Source organism: Zootoca vivipara, chromosome 12 (assembly GCF_965207765.1).
Source record: "Zootoca vivipara chromosome 12, rZooViv2.hap1.1, whole genome shotgun sequence".
Taxonomy (NCBI): Eukaryota; Metazoa; Chordata; class Lepidosauria; order Squamata; family Lacertidae; genus Zootoca; species Zootoca vivipara.
Window position 1 is genome coordinate 36,934,253 of NC_142595.1, and position 27,853 is coordinate 36,962,105.

A 27,853-nucleotide genomic window follows, 5' to 3' on the forward strand; every position below is an offset into this window, starting at 1 on the left:
CTTACTGCATTTTGGATGTAGGAATATACTGAACCAGTGGAGGGCAGCACTGGCCTTGATTACAGGTATCTTCCTTTTTCTGTTTTAGCTAAGTTTCTTTGGTGAGCCATACAGAACGTTGTTGGTAACGGAGAATTGCCTGGGGGTAGTGTGCCTTTCCCTCACCACACTTGACAAGTTTCCTGTGTATAAATTTTGCTTTATGCACAGATTTTACAGAGGTGGCCCAGGACATTTTGCTGCCTGAAGACAGAGCGACAAATGGTCCCGCCGAGCTCCCTGCTGTCACCCAAGTCAAGGCACAGAGTCACCCAGGCCAGTCTAGTTAATTTTGGCATCTAAGGTCAAAAATCCAATATGAGCCTCTCCCCGCAACTTGGCAGCAAAAATACGGTAATATGGACAATTTACTGTCCTTTTGAGATGCTCGAAAAATCTGCCTGAGGTGGCCACCCCAGTCGACCTAATGGTAGGACCGGCTCTGATTGGACAGAAGGATAAAGGTGAAAACTTAAGTGCAGATTTTTGGATCCGGTCCTGAAATAGTGGTAAATTGGGTAAGGGCTATTTTAGTTAATAGTTGTCTTAATAATAATAATAATAATTATTATTATTATTATTTATTTATACTCCACCCACCTGGCTGGGTTTCCCCAGCCGCTCTGGGCGGCTTCCAACAGAAATATTAAAATATTAAAATACACTAATTTCTTAAAGATTAAAAGCTTCCCTAAACAGGGCTGCCTTCAGATGTCCTCTAAAAGTCTGGTAGTTATTTTTCTTTTTGACATCTGGTGGGAGCGCGTTTCTTAATTCAAAGCTGGAGAATATTCACACGCTTATAAATTTCCTCATGATGAGAAATGTATCCTGCCTGTTCCCTCTCAGGCCCTGTCATCCATCCATTCTCCCCAGCTTGCTACATGGCACACAGTTAATAGGGGTCCCTGGTGGATAATGGCTTGGGAGGGGAATGGGCAAGAGAAGCTGTGGCTGCCTAGTGTCCTGCTGCAGCAGGGGATTTAAAGGCATGCGTGTTCTCTGAACCTGGCAGCCTTAATTCCTTCTCTCCCACCTCTTAGACATGACTGCAAAGAACCACAAGTCTTGAATTCCTGGACGTTGGCCCCCTTTGCCCACCCCACCCCTTGTGTGTTTTAGTTTAATTCGAGTGGATAAATGAGGAACTCTGGAGAAGCATCCTTAAATATAGTTAGACCATTGGTCTGTCTCTACACTGACTGGCAGCGGCTTTCCATTGTATTCAAAATCTACCTGAAGGTGCTGGTGATTGAAACTGGGATTTTCTGTACAAGGCAGATGCTCCACCACCTTCTGCCTGGAAGTTTGACACAATCACTTGTTCTTTCTTTTCCCAGCTCAGTTGAGCTACCGGTAGTATTTAGCTTATTTTCAGTGATAGGCCTCAGGCCTTTGGCATGAGAGAAGGCATAACATGTATCTGAACATGTGCAGATGATGCTTTCCAGCACCGAGGAATCACGAAAAACTCCCACATATCTAAAACCAGTAACAAAGGCATAGTTTGGCCTGGCTTGCAGCTATTTTTGAGCTTTGCCTGCCTTGATTTAGAAATTAAACCGCCGCCTCAGATACAGTACAGGGATTGTTGCTGCCATTTTCCATACTGCCCACCAGGTGGCACCACTTTGTCATGTTCAAAGCAAGAACTGGGGATTGAGTGCTGTTTTCGTTGTACCAGTTTAGCTCTTTCTGTGTTTTCGCAATTGGTTTTGTGCTGATTCCTTGTAATTTTTAGCGAGGTCTTTAATGTCACCTGGTTGATTTTGCATGATATGCTGGGGGTGGGGTGGGGGGAGAAGGAAGCGGAATTTCAGAGCTGGAGGGGGGGGACTCTTCCCAGCAGCAGCACCTGGTTCTACGTGTCCAGCTGATTATCACAAGCTCCTTACAACCATATTTACAGCATCCTTTCCACATGGGGATTAGTGCAGATCAGCACTAACTGGCTTGTGGTTAAAACTCCAGGGAGCAAGAGAGCGGGGAAAGAGACTGGTTATATAACCCCACTTCCTCTCCCCAGCCCCAGCCCTCTTCCTAATCATTGGGTCAAAGTAAAGCTCTGGAAGGAACAAATTGAGTTAGAAGCAGTGTTGTTGTAGTGGTAAATTCTGTCGGCAGGCCCTCTTCGTAGGCCACAACCCCCCTCTTTAGATTATACAACACAAATGAGCTTGGGACCCATGCAGGCATTACAGCTGCAATAGCAAGCCAGCTGTTTTAACTCATCCCACTTTTGCTTTGCTAAACCTCCAGCCTTCAGAATTGTGGTGGATGCAGAAGCTTGCTCACTATTTTATGTTTGGGTTGGTCATCATGAAGGGAATTTGGATTCCCACCCACACCCCCCAATAAAATGGGTAGTTGGACACATGGCTGTGGGTGCTATGTGACCTTTCCTTTCCCTCTGCTTACCTTATTTAGTGGATTTCTCTGAGGGGGGGGGAGCGTACTTGTCTGGCACCAGAAATAGCTTCCCAGGAGATGGTTTGCAATGTCCCTGTTGGAGTAAATAAATGACGGTGCTTTGGCTTGGCCTTCTCCACTACTCTGCTGGTTAGGAAGTAGGGATGAAAGACAAGGAAAACCTGTACTTTTGCTTTTCCTAGGCCAACATTGCTCCTAGACACCATCCCAAAGCTTTTAATGAGTGATTTAAGACAGAAATCCAACAGGCAAAGCTATATCCTGTGCATTCAGCTAGGAGGGCTTAAAAAAAGAGAGGAGTCTAATGGCATCTTGATGGGTCTGCCTTGTTTTAGTGGCCCTGCTCCTGTACATTTAACAGAAGGCAGAAGTGAAGGTGGCATTTGCAGGTGACAGTTGCTCTAGCACCTCCCTGCTAGGAAAAGCATAATGTGCTAAATTTCGCTGTGTCGTGCATGGGAGGGCTTTTTAAAATGGCAACCTAAAGGGATCCTGCAATCCAGTGTCTGCAGGGTTAAAGTGGGCTGGGGAGAAGATGGATGCCAAGACTCCCCAGTTCTCTGAAAATAGGAATAAGGGGAGCTAGAGAATTGGGATTTGGTACTTTTCTGGTGTCCCTTTATCAGCTATGTGCCAAGTACAGTGGTACCTTGGTTTAAGAACAGCTTAGTTTATGAACAACTTGGATTAAGAACGCTACAAACCCTGAAGTAGGTGGTTTGCTTTGTGAACTTTGCATTGAAAGCAGAACATGTTCCGCTTCCTGTTGAGTGTGTTCCATTTGTAAATTGAGTTCCCCGCTGCTATGGGAAAGCATGCCTTGGTTTAAGAATGCTTTGGTTTAAAAACGGACTTCCGGAACAGATTAAGTTCGTAAACCAAGGAAAGGTAAAGGGACCCCTGACCGTTAAGTCCAGTCAGAGACGACTCGGGTTGCAGCGCTCATCTCGCTTTACTGGCCGAGGGAGCCGGCGTACAGCTTCCGGGTCATGTGGCCAGCATGACTAAGCCGCTTCTGGCAAAACAGAGCAACGCACGGAAACGCCGTTTACCTTCCCGCTGGAGCGGTACCTATTTATCTACTTGCACGTTGACGTGCTTTCAAACTGCTAGCTTGGCAGGAGCTGGGACTGAGCAACGGGAGCTCACCCCGTCACGGGGATTTGAACCGCCGACTTTCTGATCGGCAAGCCCTAGGCTCTGTGGTTTAGACCACAGCACCACCCACATCCCACGTAAATCAAGGTACCACTGTATAAATTTAGAAGGGGAAGATTTTCCTGCCCTCTGGGGTTGGCAGTATTGGGGAACAGCTTCAGCTACAGAATTCCTTGAGACATCTAATGCTTAATTAACCCTGGAGCCCTGCTCTGGGGTGGAGAACCCCCTATAATGAAAATCCCTAGAATGTGCTGAGGAATGATTTCAAGTGTGTGGCCAGGGACCTATCAGCAATCCATGTACACAGGCAACATCAGGCCGTGAGGTTCAAAGAGCTTGTTGCTGACAGTTTTTTCTTCCTCTCTGCTAGCTCTAGAAGCTGGGGTGATCCAATGGAAGCTGAACCGTTGGGAGATTCAGGGGCGACAAAAAGAAGCAAGTCTCCACAACAAGATGTAGCAGTCACCACTGCCAGCTTAGCTTTAAAGTTGATGGGATAAATTCATGCAGCATAAGGCTTTCAATGGCTTCTAGTCATGATGACTATTTGGCTGGCTGTCTGTCTTTCAATTATCAAAGGCAGGTGACCTCTGAATTGCTGGGCTCTTAAGTGAAGTGGGGGCTATTGTTGTTCCTGCCTGCTTGACTGTGGGCTTTCAGAAACTTCTGGTTGGCCACTGTGTGACGGACTAAATTTTGATCTGATCCAGAAAGTCTATTCTTATCTTCTCATGTAAAGATCTTGTAAGACAATTCTCAGGCATGGTGATCTCCCCATTGCCCTCTGGAGAGCTTGGAACAGCACCATATGTTTTTCATTGATCCTGGTAAATCCCTGCTCCCCACAACCTAGATATATTTTGAACATACTACTTGTGGCAAAGTTTGTTTCACACAATGTCCTTTATTGAAAAACAGACACAGTACATAAATTTAAACACGTTCCCCCATTAGTAAATTAACCCCCTGCCACCCGCTCCCTAGAAAGTTACCCCCCTTCTTTTGAAGAAACAAAATATTCTAGTGTCAGAGGAAGGAAAGCAACAGAGATGCATAAAAGTCCACTTCTAGAAATGATGCCAGCTTTAGATATCTCTTGTTAAGCCCACCCAGCCCTCTCATCCGAAACAAGCAGGGGGAGAGGTGATGGGCGGGATTTGTAAGGTTTACATTTTAAATATAATTTTGAGAAAGGCGGGATATGGACTGAGAAAGTATTAACCTTCAACAGGAGCAGAGGAAACGGGTGAATGTGCTGATTAAATGCTGTAGTAGCCATACTGGGCTAACCTTTCAGACGAAAAAAATGCAGGCTCAGTGACCCCAGTCCAGAGAAACTGCAGTTCGAAGCCTGCTCACCAGGAAGCAAGTCCCATGGAGTTCAGTGTGGTATTTGCTTCCAAGTAAGTATGTTTATCATAGGGGCCTGCAAGTCACCCCCCCCCCCAGTCCTCTTGAAATATAACGGGATATGTTAGCAAGCAGTTGCGAGCCAGGGGAAGCTGGCAGCTAAAGAGACACCTGCGCTATATGTTTAGCTGTTTTTACACTCTTTTCGTCCGCCATGGCTTCCCCACAGAGAATCTTAGAAGTTGGTTCTGGATGAGATTTATGAACTGGGAGCTAGTGGGCCAACTGACAGGCAGGACTCCTAAATGATGAGTAGCAGAGAGAATAGAGTGGTACTGGGTGATTACCCAGGATCCTTTAAGAGAGGGGAATGGTGCAGAAGTCAGGGCACCTGTTTTGGTCTTTGCCCCTATTTTTAAAAGATAATCGAGGGATGGGGAACTAAGGGCCAAATGTGGCCCTCCAAACCTCTCTCTCTCTCTCTGGCCCTTGGGACTTTCCCTAGATCACACCCTCTTTCTCCAAGTCGCACCTCCTCACCTGCCTCGCTTCACACCCTCCTTGACTGTATGCCTGACTCAAGTGTGCCTTTGAACTCTGATAATGCCTCTCTCTTGCCTGGATGGAAGGTAGAGAGGGGTATAAGTCTGCGTGGAAACTGCCCCACTGCACATTCCCATTTCTTCTGTCCATTTTTGCCATAGATATAATGCAGCCTTTGGGCTGGAAAACGTAGATTGCTGTTATTTCTGGTCTCAAGAGGCCTCTGCTGCCGATCCTTTTATTTATTACTATTGTATCGCATCCCACAGAGAGCACAGCGTGAGCCCTGTAAGGTTTTGCGCATTTTGTCACTCAGCTTCATGGCTAAGTGGAGATTTGAGCCTGGGTCTGTCTGCTCAAACCTTGGTCCTCATCCATTTCCTCTTATTTCCCCCAGTTTCCTTTCCTTGTTTGTTTCTGTCCCTCCTCAACTCTTTACTACTGCTACTTTTAAAAAACAAAACAAAAATACCTGCTAAGGTAAATGGTTCTTATGGCTGCCAAGTCTACATCCCCCATTGGAAAAATCCCAGTAAATTAAAGAAGTGGGCTAATAGAGAATGTAATGGGGATTGTATTGAAAGGGGCACAAACTTATTTTTATAGCTGTACTTTTGCATGTTCACACACACACACACACACACACGGTTAGGGGTGTTCAGTGTCCCTATCTTTCCCATCATGCGCACACTTATTCTTACATCTCTGTGTTTTCTCCTCCTCCTCCTCCTCCTCCTCCTCCTCCCAACCCCCAACCCCCTATTTTTTCTTTGGTTCGTACTGGATGAGCTTCATTATTGCATCGTTCTTCATCACCCCTTCAATAAACTCCTTTTCAGCAAGTTTGTCTGCAAAAGGAGAAGGAAAAACAATGGATGCATGTAAAATGTGAGCGGTAGAATTACACACAAAAGAAGCAAACAGATGAGCAGAGGCGGCAAAGGGTGGGGTGAACTGTGGGAGATTGTGAACCTTTCCCCCCACTAAGGCTTTCCCCCAATTGGGGCGCTTGATTCTTGAGGAAGAGATGGGTACAGTGTGTGTGTGTGTGTGTGAAGTTCTTTAGCAGCACTCTCATTTGTTTATATTTTGGGCATCCATGCAAATGGTAGTCCACAAAAGTTATTAATAATGCTTTGGATTTGTATGGCACCTTGGTCTCCCTATCCTCAGAATTGTGCTGTTAAGCGTGTTTGTAGTCTGCAGGCAATCTTGTGCAATAATCCTTGCAACAACTTGCAGGGGGAGTATACTTCTTTCCCATATGATGTGCATATATGTTAATGATGAGTGCTGTAATGCCCTCTGCTATTTATGCAGGAGCTCACTGCAAGTTGAGTTAACAGTAAATCAAACTTTTTTTCTTGATGAAGCCCTGCCACACCATAGTTCTGATTCAGTTCTCCAGGAGCTGGACTCCTGGGTTGTCGCTGTTTCTCTTAAAGGGGCCTCAGGCTAGATATTTGATTGATTACATCAGGTAAAGGTAAAGGGGCCCCTGACCATCAGGTCCAGTCGTGTCCGACTCTGGGGTTGCGGCGCTCATCTCGCTCTATAGGCCGAGGGATCCGGCATTTGTCCGCAGACAGCTCCCGGGTCATATGGCCAGCATGACAAAGCTGCTTCTGGCGAACCAGAGCAGCGTATGGAAACGCCGTTTACCTTCCTGCCGGAGCGGTCCCTATTTATCTACTTGCACTTTGATGTGCTTTCGAACTGCTAGGTGGGCAGGAGCTGGGACCGAGCAACAGGAGCTCACCCCGTTGCAGGGATTCGAACCGCTGACCTTCTGATCAGCAAGCCCTAGACTCTGTGGTTTAACCCACAGCGCCACCTGGGTCCCACACAATAAGTACATTACAGGTGCTATCTTTTGAAGAGAATCCCCAACACCACCTCTCTCTTTTGCAAGGCTGTTTAACTGCATAAATAGTGATTTGTAGCCGCACCTGAGGCCTGAAAGAAAATGTTTCTCTTCAAGTTTCTGAAATCTTTTATGGTTGCCTTGAGGATTATTTTTCCCTTGTCAAAGGCCATCAGACAAATGGCATTTACTTTTGTCTCCACAAGGTGGTCTATACCCCTCCACAAGGTGGAAGGACCAGGTCTAAAGTGGAACTCTGTGTGTGTGTGTGCTCACACATTTGACTAATATTCTTCTATTTATAGCACCAGTGAAGTAAGTAAGTCTATCTTTGTTCTGTGATATTTCTCCTTATTTTGTCATTCCCCCCCCCCCCAATCTGCATGTGAATGCCTTGTTAAAAACTTCATGTGAGTTGATAGCTTTACTGCTTTTTAACGTTTCAGCCTCGTCCCCGGTCTACAGAACATAAATCTCTAAGTTTGGATGTGGCAGTGGAGTCATCCTGTTTCTAATGCTCTCATGCACTGCACACAAATAGATGTGCGGACGCATGAAAGCAAAGGTGTCACATTCACTCCCCATTGAGCTGTTTTGTGGTTTACACCCATTAGCTGTTTTCCTCGAAATATTTTTTGGTGGTATTGTACATCTTGGGCTTCTTCAGGGTCAAGCACCAGTGAAGAAGGACTGAAGATTCTGAGACAAAAGGTCTACAAGATAAGTAAATTCATAGGTGTTTTTAAACTTGTCCATATGTGTATATAAAAGGGCAACATCTCAAAACAAACTGCACTCTTCACCACTTTTCCATTCCACTTTGTGGAAGAATTGAGTTGTTGGGACTAGCTTGTCCCACTGATTTCAATGGGACCCAAGTGTAACTCATGCCAAAGAACATTGGGCCACCTCTCTCCATACTCCAATGGTGTTTCATGAAAGCCTGTGCTCTAGCGCTGAGCTACAGCCATTTAAAATCCACTGAGAGGCAGTCTGGATCCAACCCCATGTGTTCATATAGGGATAAAATAATCACCCTCACCCTGCCCTCCTGTGGCAAGAGAAAGTGTGTTACAGACTTAGTAGCATGAAGGACGGTCGTTACCTGTTTCTCCCTTCCCGAAATATGACCACAGCTTGTTGGCCCGTTTCTGGGGGGTGTTTTCATCATCAGCCAGGGTTTTCTGCTCTTCTGGAGGAATCATCTTAAATATGGCCTGTTGGAACAAAAAAAGGGGGGGGAGAGATAATAACACAACCACTCAAGGCAAGTCAGACCCAATGAAATTAACTTTGCCTCAGATGGGCAGTTAATTTAGGATCGACTAATTTCATTGGGTCTACTCTGAGCAGGACTTGGCTGGCTGCAACCCTTCTAGTGTAGGACAGGGAACTATTTATTCAAAGCACCTTTATCCTTGCAAGCCAAAAAGGTTCCCAGAGTTCTCACAGCTTTTGGCATAACAAAAACCAGAAGACAGTCCCTGGCGTACAGTCTAAAAGACATGACACACAAGGTAAAAGAGACGGGGAGGGAAGAAATAGGAGAGAAAGCAAGCTCAGGGGTTTAAAATAAACATCAGTTCAGGTAGCCTCATGGAATGGTGATAGTTAATGGTGGGGGTTTCTGTTGCAAAGGCAATGGAATCTATCTGTAAGAACAGATTAAGAAAAAGCACAAAGGAAAGCACTTGTCTGCTCGTGCAAAGTCTATACCCTTGTGCTTTGAGCTGGGTGTCAGAGATAACCAAGTAAGGCCCACTCCCTCAATCCACTTGGAGCCAAAGTTCCAGTTACCAGTTTCTGTCGCCGAAATGATGCACCTCATTTTTCTGTGGTTCATTTTGGCGGCTATTTCACCAGTGGGAAAGGAGGTGGAACATACTTGTATGAGTTTGTGGGCGCTAGCCACTTCTAATCCCTGGATTCAGCAAGTGTTAAAAGTGAATTAAGGCAGGCTAGCCTCCTGGGCCATTAAGAGAACAAGGGATTAAAGGGCTTGTGCTAGGTGGCAAATGAATGGGGGGCCCCTCCAGCAACAGATAGAGGCAGGGTTTTGAGTAGAGAGGGAAGGAGTGATGTCACTGAGAAGGTAAGCAGCAAGCTGGAGAGAGAGGAGGGGGACAACTAATTAGAGAGCAATGTTTGATGTCTGTGAATTTAAGGCTGTGGCTATGGAAGAAGCAAGGCCCATTTGGGGTGTAAATGGTGTGAACCCCTCCATCCTAAATTCAGGTTCTATATACAGTATGAGTAAATGAACCATATGTCATCAAGACGCCGCCGTCTCCACTGTGCTTCATTTCCAAAGGAAACACGAACTCTGTGTGTGAGCGCCTGGAATCTCGCCCTGCTCAGAGATCGGGATGGCATGCAATAATACTGACTTGGCATCATTGACTTACAGGCAAATATGTGAGTCTGCTGGTGGCATGAAGGAAATGTTATAAGCAGCAGCCTATATGGAGTCTAGAGTAGACATTCCCTGTCACATAATGGAAGCAGAGAATAAGGCTTCTAATGTAAAATCGGGCCATTTGGGGAGCCAGCTGAGAATCCCAGTTGTAATTTCACAGTAGTAGTACACAGGTCTCTTGCGCAGAAACTAATCTATTGATAACCTTGGGCAGTGCAATGGAAGAGTGCAGGGCTTAAATTGAATACACCAAGGCTGATCATTCTTTGTGGAGCCTTGAGTGTTATTCAACCAATTTTTACTGAGACTAGACCCACTGAAATGAATGGGCACAACTAAGTTAGGTTAGGTAAGTTAGGTAAAGGGACCCCTGACCGTTAGGTCCATTCACGGATGACTTGGGTTGTGGCGCTCATCTCGCTCTATAGGCCGAGGGATCCGGCATTTGTCCACAGACAGCTTCCGGGGGTCATGTGGCCAGCATGACTAAGCCGCTTCTGGTGAACCAGAGCAGCACCTGGAAAAGCCGTTTACCTTCCCGCCAGAGCGGTCCCTATTTATCTACTTGCACACTGAAGTGCTTTCGAACTGCTAGGTGGGCAGGAGCTGGGACCGAACAACAGGAGCTCACCCCGTCGCGGGGATTCGAACCGCTGACCACCTGATTGGCAAGCCCTAGGCTCTGGTTTAGACCACAGCGCCACCAGTGTCCCATTACAACTAAGGTCATTAATTTCAAAGGGTCTACTCTAAGTAAAACTTTGTTGAATACCACCCCTTATTTTCCCATCTGCAAAGTGGAAGTATCCCATGTGCCTGTTTCGCACACGTTTCTTGTAAAAGCAAACATAAGGATTGTAAATCATATTGCACCTTTAAAAAGTTAATAGCAGTTACTATTTTATTTTTAACTCCACTCTCTTGGGGGCTTCTAGTGAGGTTAAATGTAGGATATATGTGTACAGTAGTGAGTTAAAAAAAACAAAAACTATCTACTGAATTGCACATATGTGAGAAGCTTTCTGCCCATGCATACCTTATTAAACAAAGCAAGTTTCTAGTCTTCCTGCTGAAAGAAACTGCCAAGAAATCTTTCAGTGTGGCTAGCGAATGCTCCAAAGACAGAAAAGGACTGGCCAGAGCTGCTTCCAAGGGGTCGGAGAAAGTTTTCATTGCCCTTTACAACCTCCTGGCGATTCCAAGGCTGCTATTGTCTATAACAGCAATGAGCCCAGCCAGCATCACATTATTTTTAAAAACTTATTACAGTAGTCGCTTTACTCACTAACGTGACTCAAAGCGATTTACAACAGAGTATAGGCATTAAAACCAATTGCGGCAAGAAGCAAACCAATAGAAGCCTAAAAGGTCGCAAAACACGGAGCAAGCTCTCCAGTCCCCCATAAATAGCCATCAGACTGGATGCCAAGGCAAAGCAGGAGAGGCGTGAGGGGGGGAAAAGCTGACTTCACATTGAAGCCACAAGGTTCACACTGGTAAAAAAACACAGCAAGCCCATCTTTGTTATATAGTCCTAGAAGGGGCAGGGCTGAAGCGGCTGTCATGACTTCCTTGAGGACTAGATGCCTGCCTTCAAAAAGCATGCCCATCCCTGATTTACGGAACGTCCCCATCAGCCACCTTTCCACCAAGCAGCATTTTTCTTTTCCTTTCCTGCCTAAGCCATTTGTCCTGCTAATTTTGCCAGCATCCTTTGATCAACTGAGGGGGGAATAGATGGTGCATAATAAACAAATTGCTTTATTTTGACATTGGCCCAAGGGCTATTTCTTTCAGGAGGGATTCACAGGCATAGCATAGCTATGCTTTAAAGTGGATTAAAGGGTTCTGTGGCCCTTGCACACAAGAAATCCACTTAAAAAAGAAAAATAATAAAGCTTTTGGAGGTATGGAAGGTGACAGAGAAATGCATTGAAATGCATGAACAGGTGTCCAATGGAAAGAGAGATAAACACCCTGCAATCAAATACAGATGAATGCTCACTGGCATATAACTGCCCTGCATCCAAATCAGCATAAATGCTCAATAAAGCCTGTTAGCTGCCATCTTGACACATATTGAGATGTGGTAACAAGGAGTTGTTGGCATTCCCCATAATCCTAAACGTTTGCATGGGTCAACCAGAAATTGGCTGACCACAGTGGCTGCCTGTGGGGAAGGAAAGGCCCCCCCTTTCAGTAACAGAATGGAGATTTGGCAGACTTTGTCCAAAATTATAGCACTTATTACGAACTAAATTTGTCCATATATTCTCATAGGAAGCTAAATTCCAGTGGAAGATGGTAAATTTCACACAAGTAACAAACTGTAGGTGTATTCAGCACTTTGAGTTGTACAACTTCCATTGATAAAGCACAATCTCTGGTAAGATTCAGACGCATATAATTTTAGCAGAAAGTTTGCTGTGGAAGTGACACAAGACAAACTACATTTAATTGAATAACTGTATTTTTGCTACTTTTCTTTTTTAAGTGAATGGCTTGCCTGAAATAAGGGAAGCCTCAGCTGTGAGGTAAATGGGCAAATGGCAAACCTGCCCCCAAATCAAACTGCATGGTACTCAAGGCTGGTCAAGTTGAATTTTTAGCACTTGAGGCAGAAAATCCCACAAATGCCTCTCTCCTTGGCAGTAAAAATACAACAACTATTTAAATAGCTACCATAACAGTTTGCTATGCTTTCATTATACCCCAAATAAGCCGCCTCAGTCAGCCTGATGGTAGGGCCTTCAGGCTACTGAATCCTTGATTTGTTTGCTGTCTGGTATACCTGATAAATTGAGTGTAATGGTGGCAGTAGGGAATCCCTCAGGCTGAGGGAGAAAATAAAACACAATGAACCCTAAGTTGCATGTACACTACCTACTTTGCTTTCAATCTCCAGCCACTTTGATGACCAGATAGTGTCATGTACAGCAGACAAAAAGGGTACCAGTCCTTTTTCAAGAATGACATTCCACACCTGCAGTCCATCTCACTCTGCAGTATATTTATGTCTTCAGGAAGGTGTGTCCGTCCATCCGTCCCCTTTCTAGTTTATTTTTTACCACCCCCTAAGAAGGGTGGAGGGACGCGGGTGGCGCTGTGGGTAAACCACAGAGCCTAGGGCTTGCCAATCAGAAGGTCAACAGTTCGAATCCCCGTGATAGGGTGAGCTCCCGTTGCTCGGTCCCTGCTCCTGCTAACCTAGCACGTTAAACTGCAAGTAGATAAATAGGTACCACTCTGGCGGGAAGGTAAACGGCGTTTCTGTGCGCTGCTCTGGTTCGCCAGAAGTGGCTTAGTCATGCTGGCCACATGAGCACCGCAACCCCAGAGTCATTTGCGACTGGACCTAACGGGTATCTTTACCTTTACCTTTAAGAAGGATTTGGGGTAGTAACTAAAGGTTGCTTCAAGTCAACCCACTTTTCAAGTGTTCATTCATTTATTGATTGGGGAGGTTACATGACATTGCATCAAACCATTCCCCCCTCACTTTCCTTATGGCAAAAAGTCAGATCATCTGGAGAAGCAGTTTGTTGTGCAAAACCTCCCAATCAACTATCCTGAATCGCACCTGAAGAAACAACAACAGCCTGACAGCCTGCTAGGTCATATTCCAACTTCTCCTTTTCTCTCAGCCTCCGTTTATCCTACATGTGCGATTCCAATAATTGTGGCTTCCCTCACACAAGGTTGTTACAGGAATGACCAAACAAAGGAAGCCCTTCTTACTTAGGACAAGAGACGTGTTTATGTGGTGGGGCCTTTTTCCTGGGAGACCTGTTTGCTAATGCTAGCTTACAAGGGGTCTGTGATCTGCTCACAGGATTTCAGCATGAAGTTTTGCTCAAGAGCGACAGATAACGTTGAAGACCAAGAAGTCTAAGAGAGGCAACCCAAAGAAATAGGGAAATGAATTAAAGTACAACAGGAATGGAGGAAAAACGAAGGCAGGGGGTTCTAAGTGTACACCAGGCATCCCCAAACTTCGGCCCTCCAGATGTTTTGGACTACAATTCCCATCATCCCTGACCACTGGTCCTGTTAGCTAGAGATCATGGGAGTTGTAGGCCAAAACATCTGGAGGGCCGCAGTTTGGGGATGCCTGGTGTACACAGATTGAACTCTGTTTGGAAACAAAACGCAGATTTCCCTCTCCATCCATGCAGCACACATAGGATAGGGAACTCCCTGTGTGTCACACAGCTGTTAATAACACAGGAGCCCGGCCAAGGAAAAACATGTAGCAACTAATTTAGGCCTCCCACAGGCTTCCTTTCTATTGAGTATTTATGCTTATCTGAGCTCATGTTGGTATTGTGGCAGGTATTTCTGTTTTCAATATGCTTTGCGGCTGCAAAAGTTTCATGGTGGACATACTGCTTTGTGTCCATCATTGCATGCCCTGCTGAAATCCTGTAACTTATTTTACCACAAATGTCCTTTGGTTGGGAGGGGTGTTTTGCATTGTGCTACAGTGCGAAGGGGTTCTTCTCCAGATAGCAGTCATGAGCTAACCCTGTGAAGGCATTGCAACAGTGCTGGATTTAGAGTGATGTGGGCGGTAATAATAATAATAATAATAATAATAATAATAATAATAATAATAATAATACCTATAGTTCTACAGATACCTACTGAGAAGATCCATAAAAAAGCAACTGTACCGAAAGGAATTCATGTGAAAATAAATATTTTGTGGAGGGTGACAAATTTTGTCATCGCTCAGGATGCCATATTACCAGAGTCCGCCCCCGATTGCAGAACAATGAATAGAGCGGGATGGTGTGCAGAGTCGAACCAGTATAAATTCACCACCAATGCACTATGGTTGCATCAATGACATGTTCCAAAACACACCCACACACAAAAAAAACCACAGCGCAGCCTGGAGAGGAAAGGGTTAGGACAGTGTTCTTGGTAAGGGGAATGGAGTCCATTCACTGGTAATGGTAATTTTAATTTGTGTACCACTTTCCCCACAAACCGAGCTGGAATGTGGGTGGATCTGGAGCACATAATTCTTGTGGGAAGGTCACTAAGAATTCCCTAAACAAGTAAGCCTCTGGAAACCAACACCAACACCCTGCAGCGTTTAAGAACCAGGACTGTTGGGTTCCTGGGGAGAGGAATGGGGTATCTCTGCACCAGCCTCCCCAGCCAGCTGATGGGATTTGTTGTACAAACATCTGCACCATTGCCATCCCTTTCAAATACTGTATGAAATTCTTCAGCCCTTGCTGAAACCTCCTCCAAATCTATCCCCAGACTTTTCTGCTCCTGTTCTCCCCTTTCCAAGGTCGGAGGAAGCTATTCCTCCGGACAAGACAGTTGAAGCGAGGCAAATGCTGCACTGAGAGGGTCAGGGATTTAACCCTGCCTAATCCAACTTTAATCTCAGATTGCTCTGCCCTTCTTCCAAGGCTTGTGGCAAACACATCTGCAGGGGGAGTCTAGATCAGCGGAGGAAGGCTGGCAGCAAGGAATTATGGGTTACATATGGGTTACATACTGCGCACAGCTCTGTGAAATCTCAGAGGTGCCAAATTTGTACAGGCACCTTGGCATCTTCTAACGCAAGGGAACCACTTTTCAGTTGGCTCTCAACAGTTTTCCTGAAAAGGGAATTTCCTCACTATGGGAATAGCAGCATCCAAATACTTGCCTACACTCCAAATTGTATCCACTTCAGGCCTGCTTAATTTGTTATGGATCCCACCACAAACTGAATAGAGGAAACTGTAATCCCCTCTCTGGTAAATACAGTATTGTTAACGCACCTGCAAAATTAGAATTCCCAGCTACCTTCGTGGGAGGCCATGATGGTTAAACTTGCTTCAAACTAGTTTATACAGTATTTTGTGTTTAGATTTGATTCTGGACCTGAGGACGCAATTCTGGGGTTCTAAGAAATAGATATATACCGTATATTCCGGCGTATAAGACGACTGGGCGTATAAGACGACCCCCAACTTTTGAGATTTTCCTGGGTTAAAAAGTAGTCTTATACGCAGGAATAGATAGTATGTACTTCCCTCCCTGCTCAAAAAATAAATGTGAAAATGGCTTCCTATCTTCCTTAAAAGATGAACATTTGCTTACAGGAATGAACCTGCTGAGGACAGCTGAGGCCATGAGATAAAATTAGGAGAGGATTTGAACCTGTTTACTCTGCTGCCAATCTAGCTCATCCTGTTAAAGGAATGTAACAGGATTTCCCCTGCCATTGGCCAGGGCTAATTCTATTTTGACACAATGCAAAGCCTTCAGCTAAGGTAATCCGTTGTCATCCCATCACCTCAAGGTGGGTCAAGATAAAGCCACATGACCAACCATTCCTGCTCCGCTCTTTAACTGGTGCAGCCATGAGTTTCAACATGTGAGGCACCTGCCATGGGAATACAGAATAAGTTTCCATGTTGGGGGACAGGGCGAAGGGGGCTAGAGATGACTGAGGGAAGAGAGAGCCTGAAACTCAGCTAGATGGGTCCATGAATGGGTGGAAGAAGCGTAGACACTCTGAGAAATTTCCATCAACTGCAGCAGGTTTGGGGTGAACAGAATGCTGGGATAGGTAAGGCCCTGTTGTTCTGACCAAGAGAAGACCTGATGCAAGGCTAGATGGGACCAAAATGATCCAAGCAGGGGACCGGAAAAATAAAACCAAAACCCCAATAAGGATCTCAGTGCAGTGGTTTCTTCAGGTAGACTTCCGTGGCCTTGTCTCCAAACAAATGTGTGAAAAGGGAATATCCCCCCCCCCCAATGTAATTCCACAACCAGTTTCAGTGCATCTGGTCTTGCAGTGGGGAAGCTCTCAGCCTTGGTCTTCCCTGTATTCCCTTGTCGTCGCTGTCCCCCCGCCGCCTACAAGCCCCCTCCCAAAGCCTCCCCTCTGTCTCGCCCCACATGCTGCCCTCACTCACCGTGACGATCTCAAGAACCTCGTTCTTGCTGATCTCTCCGTTGCGGTCCACGTCAAAGAGCGAGAAAGCCCACTCTAGTTTAAGGTTGGTCTTGCCGGTGGAGGTGAGGTGGAGGGCAATGATGTACTCCCGGAAGTCGAGGGTCCCGTCATCGTTGGTGTCGAAGCTTCGGAAGACGTGCCGGGCATACACCTTGGGGTCAGAGTTGGGGAAGAACTGGGCATAGATCTTCTCGAACTCGGACCTGCTGATGCGCCCGTCCGGGCACTGCTTCTGGAAGCTCTCGTACCATTTACACAGCTCGTCCTCTGAGTACTTGGTGTTCAGCTTCAGGTCTTCAAGGATCTCCTTGGAGAGGGCCCCACTCTTACTATTGCCCATGGTTTGGCTGTACGCTCACCCTGCACCGCCAATGCTCCGAGCTCGTCCGCCTTGTCCTGTTTCAACCAAGCTGGTGGAATGGCTGGCACCTTGGCACCTTCTTATATAGACTCCCTGAGGCGGGGGAAGAGGGTTGAGAGGACCACGGAGCCCTCCGCTTGCCACACCTGGTGGCTGTGAGTGTGCATGCGTGCACACACACACACATTATACACACAAAGAGAGGGGCTATTTTGGTTGCACTGATCACATTTGCCCCCAAGCTCTTTAACGCAAGGCAAATCGGATTTAGGCATCATGGGCCTTTCTTGCTCCCTCCTTCTTGATTGCCCTCCTGGCCTCCCTCCTCTTAATGCCTTGCTCAGCTCTGTTTCCGACCATGTGCCAGCCTGGAGAGTGACTGGGGGGAGATGATGCGGGAGGAGAGGGGTATTGGGAAGACAAAAACCATGGACGGAAGCAGCATACGGACTGGTGATTGAGGGATGGACAGAAGACTAAGCCGTTGCTCTGTTGACACTTCCCCCGTCTTGCAATATTCCTCACTGCTGGTGCTGAAACACACCATGTAGACTGATGGTATACCCTAGATAGACTTTAGATAGACAGACATAGATAGACAGCATAGATCAGTAAACCATCAACCAGACAGAAAGACACAGAGGCCAAAGAATGGGAGGGAGCTAGATTTCAATCCTATGCAAATGTAGCTGGGAGTAGCCACCCCCCCCCAAAAAAAAACAACCACATTGGGACTAAAGTCAAAGTAAACATGCATATGGTTGCACTGTGAAGTATGCACCTAACTTACCTATTATAATTATTGGGGAAGGAAGGAAACCAACTGAGTGGCTATTTGCAAGCCCAAATTAAGCCACCTCTTCCCACCCTGATCATTTATTATATAGAAGAGCAGGGTGCTGTGTTTCTCAGCAATATAGACAAAAGGAGTGGGAGGGTGTGGAAAGGTTGACAAGAGCAAAAGGGTGTGTGTGAATGCAAACAAAAAGCAACATAGGGGATGGACGGATAAGACAAAGCCAGGGTGGTATAGTGCTTTTTAGAATACAGAACAAAGTTCAGAGAGACCTGGATTCAAATCCCCTATCGGTTGTGAAGCATATTAGGTGATAATCCTCACTACTTCTCCACCTAGCCTGCCTCACAGGGTTGCGAGGATAAAATGGCAGTGGGGAATGTTATTGCGTGGAGCTCTTTGGAGCTAAACTGGGATGTAAATGGAATAAATAGATTGGCAGACTATATGAGTAAGTGCAATGAAGAACTATTGGGTCCGACTGTTGATTGATGGAATGGTGGCATTTATATCCCACCTTTTTTGTCCAAGGAGCTCAGAAATAATACCCACAGGTTCAGGTCCTGAAAATCAGATTTTTATTTTTAATCTTATTGAAAGCTGCACACCACCGGCACAGGGTCATCATGCCCAGGTGTCTCTTCCAGGTGAGGTGTTTACTAAGCATTACAGTGGTACCTCAGGTTACAAACGCTTCAGATTACAAACTCTGCTAACCCAGAAGTAGTACCTCAGGTTAAGAACTTTGCTTCAGGATAAGAACAGAAATCGTGCTCCGGTGGCATGGCGGCAGCAGGAGGCCCCATTAGCTAAAGTGGTGCTTCAGGTTAAGAACAGTTTCAGGTTAAGAACGGACCTCCAGAACGAATTAAGTTCTTAACCAGAGGTACCACTGTATTTGGCTCCTGAGAGGCTAGACAATGTTGTGTTAGAGCAAGTGTTATCTTGCCACTGTATTCCCCCCCCCTCATTCTCTTATTGCAAGTGGGGAAATGGTTCTGTTGCACAAGAGTGAGATCTTAATTCCACAACGTGGATCTGCTTGTATGTGAGCGAATCCCACTGGAAAGTAGAAACCGCCTGGAGTTACCCTGGGATTCAGTCTCCTTTTCCTGGCAGGCTATTGATCTCAAGAGGACTACAAAAAGGCCTAGTGCTGGGATCTCAGGCTCTTGGTTTCCACTCAAGTTGTGGCTCCCTATGGCTCCTATCCCATAATGCCTCACCTGGGAAAACCCTGGTGTTCCTTGTGGTCACTACCTGCTGTTCGTGTCCCTCTTTCAAGAAGAATCAGACTTATGTTAATTTCTCTCATTCTTTAGGTCAAACTCCTCCCCAGGAATTCCTAGTTCCCAGCCTTCTCACCCCCCTCCCCACCTTCTGTAACCAGTAGGGAGCACTCCTTTCCCAATGGTGTTACATAGTCTCTGACCGCCTCATAACACCCACCCACCCCACTCTGGTGGCTAATTGCAATGGGCCATGGCTAATTTGTCTGTCCCTTGCTGTCCTCAGCCATATGTTCAATCCGCTTTGCCCATCCAGATCGGCCAGTAAAGCAGTATTAGTGTCAAAATTAATCTTGTCAGGATTCAATTGTGTGTGAGGGAGAGACAGAGAGAGTGATCGCCCCAAAACCTCAGCCCCTCATGAAGGGAAAGGGGAAAAGGCAGGGGGTTGGACTGGATGGCCCTTGTAGTCTCTTCCAACTCTATGATTCTATGAAAAGGCATGCAGCATAAAAAAAGACGGCCCCTTAGCAAATTCCTATTTCTGCTTTAGAACAACTGAGGTAGATCCACTCTTGGAAACCAAGAGTCCTGCAAAGTAGCACCTGGAAACTGACTTAGGTTGTGTGTACACAGTATACTGTACCTTTAAAGCACATTCAATGCACATTTCCCCCCCCTCAAAGAATTATGGGTACTGTAGTTTGTTAAGGGTTTCTGGGAGTTGTAATTATTTGAGGGGTAAACTACAACACCCCTAATTTTTTAAGGGGAAGAATGTGCTTTAAAGGTATAGTGTGTGTGTGTTCTGCCTTGGGGCACTTTCTCAGACTATCACTTTTCCCCAGCTCAAATTCAATCACATCCTGGGAAATTCAGGTTGCGTGATTATAGTTGATTGGGAGGTCTTGCGCAACAAACTGGCTTCCCCGAAAGATTGGAGTTTTTCAGATGAGGAAAGTGCAGGGTGGAATTTATTCTGATGTGAATGTCATCTAATCTCACAAACAGGTAAAAAGGAATGATAATTTAACAGCCAACATCATATGAGCTTTCTGTAAACAGATCAGGACAAACAACAATTCTCGGGGTGTCCTGGTCTTTACTTTTTGAAATATGGCAACCCTACAGATGTTCAAAAGCAGGTAGTCCAGAAGGAACCCATAAGTCCTCTTGGCCTTGTCATGTCTTGAGAGATGGAGATGGAGCCCAGGATGATGACCTGACTCTAGAACAGAGGGTAAAGGGGCCCCTGACCATCAGGTCCAGTTGTGTCCGACTCTGGGGTTGCAGCGCTCATCTCGCTCTATAGGCCGAGGGAGCCGTCGTTTGTCCGCCGACAGCTTCCGGGTCATGTGGCCAGCATGACAAAGCTGCTTCTGCCGAACCAGAGCAGCGCATGGAAACACCGTTTACCTTCCCGCCGGAGCGGTCCCTATTTATCTACTTGCACTTTGATGTGCTTTCAAACTGCTAGGTGGGCAGGAGCTGGGACCGAGCAGCGGGAGCTCACCCCGTCGCGGGGATTCGAACCGCCAACCTTCTGATCAGCAAGCCCTAGACTCTGTGGTTTAACCCACAGCGCCACCTCGGGTACCTCTTCTCATATCAGCCTCTTCACAGTGTTGTGCAGTAAAGGTGAGCAGTCTTTAGCCTTGAGGTATAAGAGAGACCATGTACAGGATCTTAGGAAGCTACTGTATACGTAGTCAGATTCTTCGTCCATCTAGGGGCCCAGTATTGTCCACTCCAACTACTCTCTAGGTCCGGATCTCAGGCAGAGAGATAGGATTATGCCTTCACCTGTTGCCTCATCATCTTCCTTGCAGGGGCTCTGGGGCTCTTTCACATACTAACTGTGTTCCACATACTAACCTGCAGTCTTATGGCCGAGTCCTGGTTAGCGGGGCTTGAAGGATCTGTCAAATTTTTGCTGTCTGTTTCTCTCCACCCATAACCTTAAAATTCAGTACAGTGGTACCTCGGTTTAAGTACACAATTGGTTCCGGAAGTCTGTACTTAACCTGAAGCGTACTTAACCTGAAGCGAACTTTCCCATTGAAAGTAATGGAAAGTGGATTAATCCGTTCCAGACAGTCTGTGGAGTACTTAAACTGAAAGTACTCAAACCGAAGCGTACTTAAACTGAGGTATGACTGTACTCCAGCAATTGGTGATTTAAAAAAAAATACTCATGAAAATCCTTCAGATTTTAGTGCAGCTCTATAAGCACATCTTTGTATGCAGTTTTGACTATTTGCAAGCAATTTCTCCCAGTATAATTCATTTTTGTATCTTGTTTTCACGAATATATGCATCTCCCCCTAATGCATGTATTTCAGTAAGCATTGTTTGGTTGGAGAAGTACATCGCAGAATTTGGATGAGCACGAATTTCGGAGGCTGGCTGTTCTTTGGTTCTCCTCTCATTTCAGAAAGTGCAAATGGGATGATTTCGGCTTTAAATACAACCTGAATTAAAATTTATCTCCCATCTAGCTCAGATTAAACCTGGCTTGCATCATCAGAGCTCCATGGAACAAGGAATGTAGGTCACATCTCCTTCATACATTTAAACCACACTGAAAGGACATAGCTTCACCCACACACATACACAGAACCCTTGGAACTGTACTTTTCTAAGGATGTTGAGAGCTGTCGCTCTGCGAAGGGTAAACTACATTCCCCAGGAATTTGGGTGAAGGGAGTGAAGCCATGTGTTTTAAATGTATTGTGAGGATGTGGCTGTCTTCTAAAGCTGTGGTTTTCAAACCTGTTTTTCCCCCCTGGAGAATTCATGGAAGCTTATCAGGAATTCCTTCCTAATAATGTGTGCCTACACACACGCACACATATATAAATGACAGGTGACAGAATGGGTTCTGTCCATTTATTTACATCACATTCTGAATGGCTGGGTGTGTACCTGAGGCGTACAATGTACTGTGGGCATGTGCCGTGTACTGCATCCAAGTTTCTCCGGTGCCTACTAAGTTACAGGAACTCTCTAATTGCCTCCTTATCATTCCATCATCCGTGTCCCTGCATTGATTGACATTAAAATAAATGAGGGTGGGGGCAGGAACCAAATTTGAGGTCCTGAGCAGCCAGGCTGGCAGCAGAGGAGACGAACTGACCCCAAGAACACAGACTTGGGGTGGGGTGGGGATTTTGCAGTGGAAGGAGGACAGAAACAAAGGATTGACTCGTGAGCAGGCCTGGCACTCTGAAGGAATGGGGAAATAATACTAAAAAGGAATACCACCACCAAAACTCTTTTTTGAGGTAAGAAAGGGGTAAAGGTTCGAATTATCTCGAGGGGGGGGCAGAGTGAACGGCTCAGTCAGATCGCCCTGGAATGAAGCATATTTTTAAGGGATGCTACTTTGGAGAACCTCAATAGCCTTAAGGGTTGCCAACCTTTGAACCTCCCTCTGTAAGCTGTTGATGTGCATCGAGGTGATCAGGTTTATTCCACATGTTATGAAAAAAACCCTGCAGCTCATTTCTGCAGAAATGGGAGCAGTTTTTCCCCAGGTTCATTGGCAACCCTACAGAGTATGCATTTGGAAATGAGCTGCTGTTTGCCAGACTTGTGCGTTGGAGTGCTCCGGGGTGGGAAGTGTGTGTGTGTGTGGTTGTGTGGGGCATGGGGACAGAGATCTACATCCAGTTATTTGTGTGTGCCATTCTGCCTAGGGAGGGTTGCCAACTTTTTCAGCCGGGCACTGTACCTCTTTGTCTGTAAGGGCAAAACATTTAGAAAGCTGATGATGTATTCTCTCCATGCTGTGAAACTTCACAAGTTCTTAACATGCTTGTTCATGTTATTGGTTATTGGTTGCCAACTTACCACCAGTATCACACACGGCAGCTCAGTCTGCATCAGTTGACCATTCTGTGCAATTTCAGCAGATCAGGAAAGGCTCAAGAGCAGGCTGAGCGAAGGGGATCCTTTAAAGGTGCAAGTATTTTCATCAACTGGGCAACACAAAGAAAACCCGGAGAGTTTTTAGGAATATATGCAAGGTGCTTTAATCTATGCAAGGTGCCTCGGTGATCTTCTGCTACCCTGACTGGGTTTTATTTATCCTTATGTATCCTTATGTTGTCAGTTTGTATTTAGTGATTTGATACCAATGTTAGTACTATTTGTAGAGGAGCAGGGCAGGTTGGTGGATTGGATTTTATGGTGTAGTAATGGTAACTCTACCTTTTGCCAAAGAACTCAAGGCGTTCCCCTCCAAATGAAAGCTGTGTAGAATTCTTTGGTAACAGGTAAGGTCATAACTATAAGGAAACAAACCTCTATAGACTGGAGTAAGGCAGAGGGGTGGGGGTGGACACAGAGATAAGACAACAACAACAACTGATGTGTCATTTTTGTTCATGACACTAATAGATATAATATATAGAAGTATATTACATTCTATATTCAGGTTCGGCAAATTTATAAATGTTTTAGATTAAACTTCATCTGCAGCTTTTCAGGGGACTTTAGATATTTGTAAATATCTGATTAGTAGGACTCAGGGGCTGGGCTTTCTTGATTGCGGCACTTGTGGATTCTACCCCCAGGGAAATTCAATCTCTGCTAAAACACTTTAAAATATAATCCATCAGACATTTACTGTTTTTATGATGTCTCCTGGGCTTTAGATTTATAATGCAGCTGTGCTTTTGCCATTTGATTGACTTAAAATTGGTGTTTTTATTGTGGTTATACTGCCTGGTTCATTAAAAAAAACCAAAAACCTAGGAACTCTTTCAGCCAGAAAGCAGGGGTTCCCCAGGTGCCACAATTCCCCATCTCAAGATCTCATGCACCCAAAGAAGTTCCATCTATTGGTTCAGTCTGCTGGACAGCTGTTAAAGGCAGCTTTAAAAAGCTGGCCACTTTACACAATTAAGGATGCCAATTGACCAATGAAGGACTGTCCTTTTACTTTGTGTTTTTAGTGGCTGTGAGATGTGCAGAACTTGGTTTTGTGGTGCATGGAAATAAAAATGTATAGTCTGTTACAGCAGTAGCTTCAAAAAGCTGGCAACCACCAACTTAGCATTTGACCATTGTTAGAAATTCCTAAGAATTTTACTCTCTCAGGACTGCAAACTCTTCAGCTGACCCCCAGAGCTGTTGCTTTACACCAGCAGTTTGACTTGCAGCAGTTGTTGTGTGATCATGTTTAGATTTTTAAAAGCTTTGTCTTTTATAGCTCAAACTTCTGTTAAAGGGAGAGGAGCATGGGCTACTAGGCTGCTGTTTTCCTGATCATTATGGCAACTCCTATTCCTTTCCTAGCTCCTCTGGAAATCCACCTTCTTTATATCTCTTTTTCTTAAATCACCCAAGATACGGGCACCTCGACACTTTCCCTTGAGAACGTGTTCCAGTCCTGGGCTATTTCTCTCAGCTCAAAAGATTATCTTCATATGTAATCTAAAGCTCCTTTCTGGGCAGTGCAAAGCAATTCTGTCTCTTCTCATTCTCTCTCCAAACATTCCACTTTCCAGATAGAGCCTGATAAGAATCCCTCCTCTTCTTTTCCAAACCAACTGCCGACATACAGGACATCCTTTCCACATGGCTTGGGGAATAAAACATTTCGATGGTCAGCTAAACAAGAAGACAGGCATTCGTGTCCTAAATGTGGTAGAAATGGTTTTGATGGTCTGGAAAACACACTCACAGCAAATGTGCCTGGAAACCCAATCCACCTTAGAATGTTACATTTGTTTTCATCCTTGCAATGTAACATCCGTCTTCACCCTTACCAAATATCTTTAGGCTTCAGACTGTTACCTCTCTCTTCATTCCTACCTAGTGTTGTATAATTATTATTAATAATAATAATTTATTATTTATACCCCGCCCATCTGGCCGGGTTCCCCCAGCCACTCTGGGCGGCTTCCAACAAAACACTAAAATACAGAAATACATCAAACATTAAAAGCTTCCCTAAACAGGGCTGCCTTGAGATGCCTTCTAAAGGTCTAGTAATTGTTGTTCTCTTTGACCTCTAGTGGGAGGGCATTCCACAGGGTGGGTGCCACTACTGAGAAGGCCCTCTGCCTGGTTCCCTGTAACTTGGCTTCTCGTAGCGAGGGAACCGCCAGAAGGCCCTCGGAGCTGGACCTCAGTGTCCAGGCAGAACGATGGGGGTGGAGACGCTCCTTCAGGTATACCGGACCGAGGCCGTTTAGGGCTTTAAAGGTCAACACCAACACTTTGAATTGTGCTCGGAAACATACTGGGAGCCAATGTAGGTCTTTCAGGACCGGTGTTATGTGGTCTCGGCGGCCGCTCCCAGTCACCAGTCTAGCTGCCGCATTCTGGATTAGTTGTAGTTTCCGGGTCACCTTCAAAGGTAGCCCCACGTAGAGCGCATTGCAGTAGTCCACAGTGGTACCTCTGGTTATGAACTTAATTTGTTTTGGAGGTCTGTTCTTAAGCTGAAACCGTTCTTACCCTGAGGCGCGCTTTTGCTAATGGGGCCTCCCACTGCGCACACACACCTCCAGCGCGTAATTTGCATTCGCATCCTGGGGCAAAGTTCGCAACCAAGAGCAGCTAGGGTACTTCCGGGTTAGCGGAGTATGTAACCCGAAGCATTCGTAACCAGAAGCGTTCATGACCAGAGGTACCACTGTACCGTGTTAGTCAAATGGAGAGCTAACACCTTGAAGTAATGGACATGAGGAAAGTCTATTAATTTCAGTAGCTGAGTATAATTGGTTAGATACAACCCCTAATCTTTTTGTACTTACAAGTTTTCAGACTTGCTTCTCTACAGGCTATGTGTTTTTCACAGCTATATCAGCAAATATTTGGATTATAGCAAGATCTATTCAGTCCAGCATTCTGTCTCCTAAATGGTCACCAGCTTCCACCCCCCCCCAGTGTGTGTGTGTGTGTGTGTGTGTGTGTGTGTGTGTGTGTGGAGATTTTCTGCCTGCTCTTCACCTTCAAGACTGGGGGTGCTCAAAGTGACCAACAAGGCAAAGCCTATAAACTGAGAATAAAAACGTTAAAAAGTAAAATCCAAATCTAATCCACCAGGACTCTTATTATGTTCTTATTTCCCTGGTTTTCCTCCCTAGGATGGATGCTGCTGCCACCCCCCCAATCGTGCCTTATGACCGCGTGAGGGTCAACATGGAGAGGGAAGAGGTTTCCTTGGAGCGCACAGTGTTGCCCCTGGACCCCCGCCTCATAAGCACCACCACGGGAGGTGTGGAGGCCTCCTGCCGAGACTGCCTGCTTCCCTTTGGGCTGCTGATGAGCATCATCGGCCTGGCTGCCACTAGTGTGGCTGGTGTCCATGACCCTCCTGGCTCTGTGTTGTCTGTCCTGGGGTGGGTCTTGCTGGGGTCCGGGGTCTTGGGGGTGGCCGCCAGCTGCTTGTGGCAGCAGTACAGGAGGCGGAAGAGATGCGGCAGCTGGACTCTACTGATGGAGCCAGAAGCAAAGAAAGCCGTCATATGAAGATCTGAGACCAGATTTTTCCTGTCAGCCAGAAGAACACTTCAGCATGGAGTGAGAATCCAGCCCAAAAGGCTGTTTTCCAAGGAAAGCCCAATTTTGAACTGGTGACAGGTTCCGAAATCCATTGGAAGATCTCAATCCAAACCAGTGATTATTCAGTCCAGGTTTTATAATCAGTCGGCTTCCACTTTGAACAAACAGCAACATTGCATTCTGTGGTTGTCAACCTATATAAATTGAAAATCCACGCTAGGCCATTTCTTACCCACGTTTCCCTTCTAGTCTGGACACAGTCAGGGCCTCTCCAACCATCCTGTTGGGAGTAGTCACCTGATTCTGACACGGTAAGACTGCAAGAAGTGAAAATGTTTTGGAAACACTTTGGAATAATGTCTTACCTTTTACGCTGTGCCAGCACTTGGCAGCAAAGTCCTAGGCCTGGGTGAAGAGAAGGATCCCTTTCCCAATCCTAATTCCTTGCAACTGACGAAGTGGAATGTAGTCTACAAAAGTTTACGTCTCTAGAAGTTCCTAGTCCTTTTGAGGCATGAAGAAAATCCATTGCCCTCCACTAAAACCTCATTCCTCACCACTATAAGGGCCAATAATTTGTTCACATCAGTAAGATGACTTGTGTCTAGAAACCACAAGCCTACCCCAAAATTGGACCTCTCTGCTTTCTTTACTTTCTTTCTTTTTAAAAGCACGTTTCTGGTTCCCAAGTTTGCAGATATTGGCTGAGGTGGATTTCCATGGGTAAGAGAAGGTGGTGTATTAGTATCTTGTGTAGCTCTTTGCACTTCTCTTACTTGCCGGAAGCGGAATATTGTACTTTAGAATTATTTCTGGTGCAGAACGAGTTGGTAGAAAGCTTATCCAGCCCTACTTGTGCCATTGAAGACAAAGACAGAAAATATATATGCCTCTCTCTTTTCGTAGAACGCTGTCTGATAAAGAAGGTGATAGACTCCCTCTAAGTTTCCACACAACTGTAAGCAACCAATTCCCTGCAATGCTGCTACCACTTCTGAGCTTTCTGCTCCTCCTGGCAGTATATTTTCCACACTGCAAATCTGGGGAGCTGGTCAAGGCTCCAAGGAAGACCAGGCGAGATGGTAAATGTGTTTCTGGACTACCTCAGACTGCAAGGGGCGACTCATATGCTCTTCTAGATGTGGAGGAAACAAAGGAATTCCTACACATAGA

At 45.7% G+C, this 27,853-nt stretch overlaps 1 protein-coding gene and 1 long non-coding RNA gene across 2 annotated transcripts; one reads left to right on the top strand and one right to left on the bottom strand.

The window, feature by feature from the left end:
- Positions 1 to 4,521: 4,521 nt before the first annotated feature.
- On the bottom strand, positions 4,522 to 17,248 carry RCVRN (recoverin). Its single transcript, XM_035135532.3, has 3 exons — positions 16,736 to 17,248; positions 8,493 to 8,604; positions 4,522 to 6,371 (listed from the first exon to the last, which is right to left on the bottom strand). Exons 1-3 carry the CDS (start codon positions 17,114 to 17,116, stop codon positions 6,283 to 6,285), a joined length of 582 nt encoding a protein of 193 aa, XP_034991423.1. The 5' UTR covers positions 17,117 to 17,248; the 3' UTR covers positions 4,522 to 6,282.
- A 5,019-nt stretch (positions 17,249 to 22,267) lies between these two features.
- Positions 22,268 to 27,585, top strand: LOC148683983 (uncharacterized). The gene is made up of 2 exons (XR_015946576.1): positions 22,268 to 22,446; positions 26,263 to 27,585. It is a non-coding gene; the product is annotated as an uncharacterized LOC148683983 (long non-coding RNA).
- The last annotated feature ends 268 nt before the right edge of the window (positions 27,586 to 27,853 follow it).

Bases quoted from the DNA above. Each gene is read 5' to 3' on its own strand.
- RCVRN (XM_035135532.3), bottom strand. From the start codon at position 17,116: ATGGGCAATAGTAAGAGTGGGGCCCTCTCCAAGGAGATCCTTGAAGAC. The intron at 8,605-16,735 runs GTGAGTGAGGGC...TTGTTCCAACAG, and splicing joins AGGTTCTTGAGATCGTCACG to GCCATATTTAAGATGATTCC. The intron at 6,372-8,492 runs GTAACGACCGTC...CTCCTTTTGCAG, and splicing joins TTTCGGGAAGGGAGAAACAG to ACAAACTTGCTGAAAAGGAG.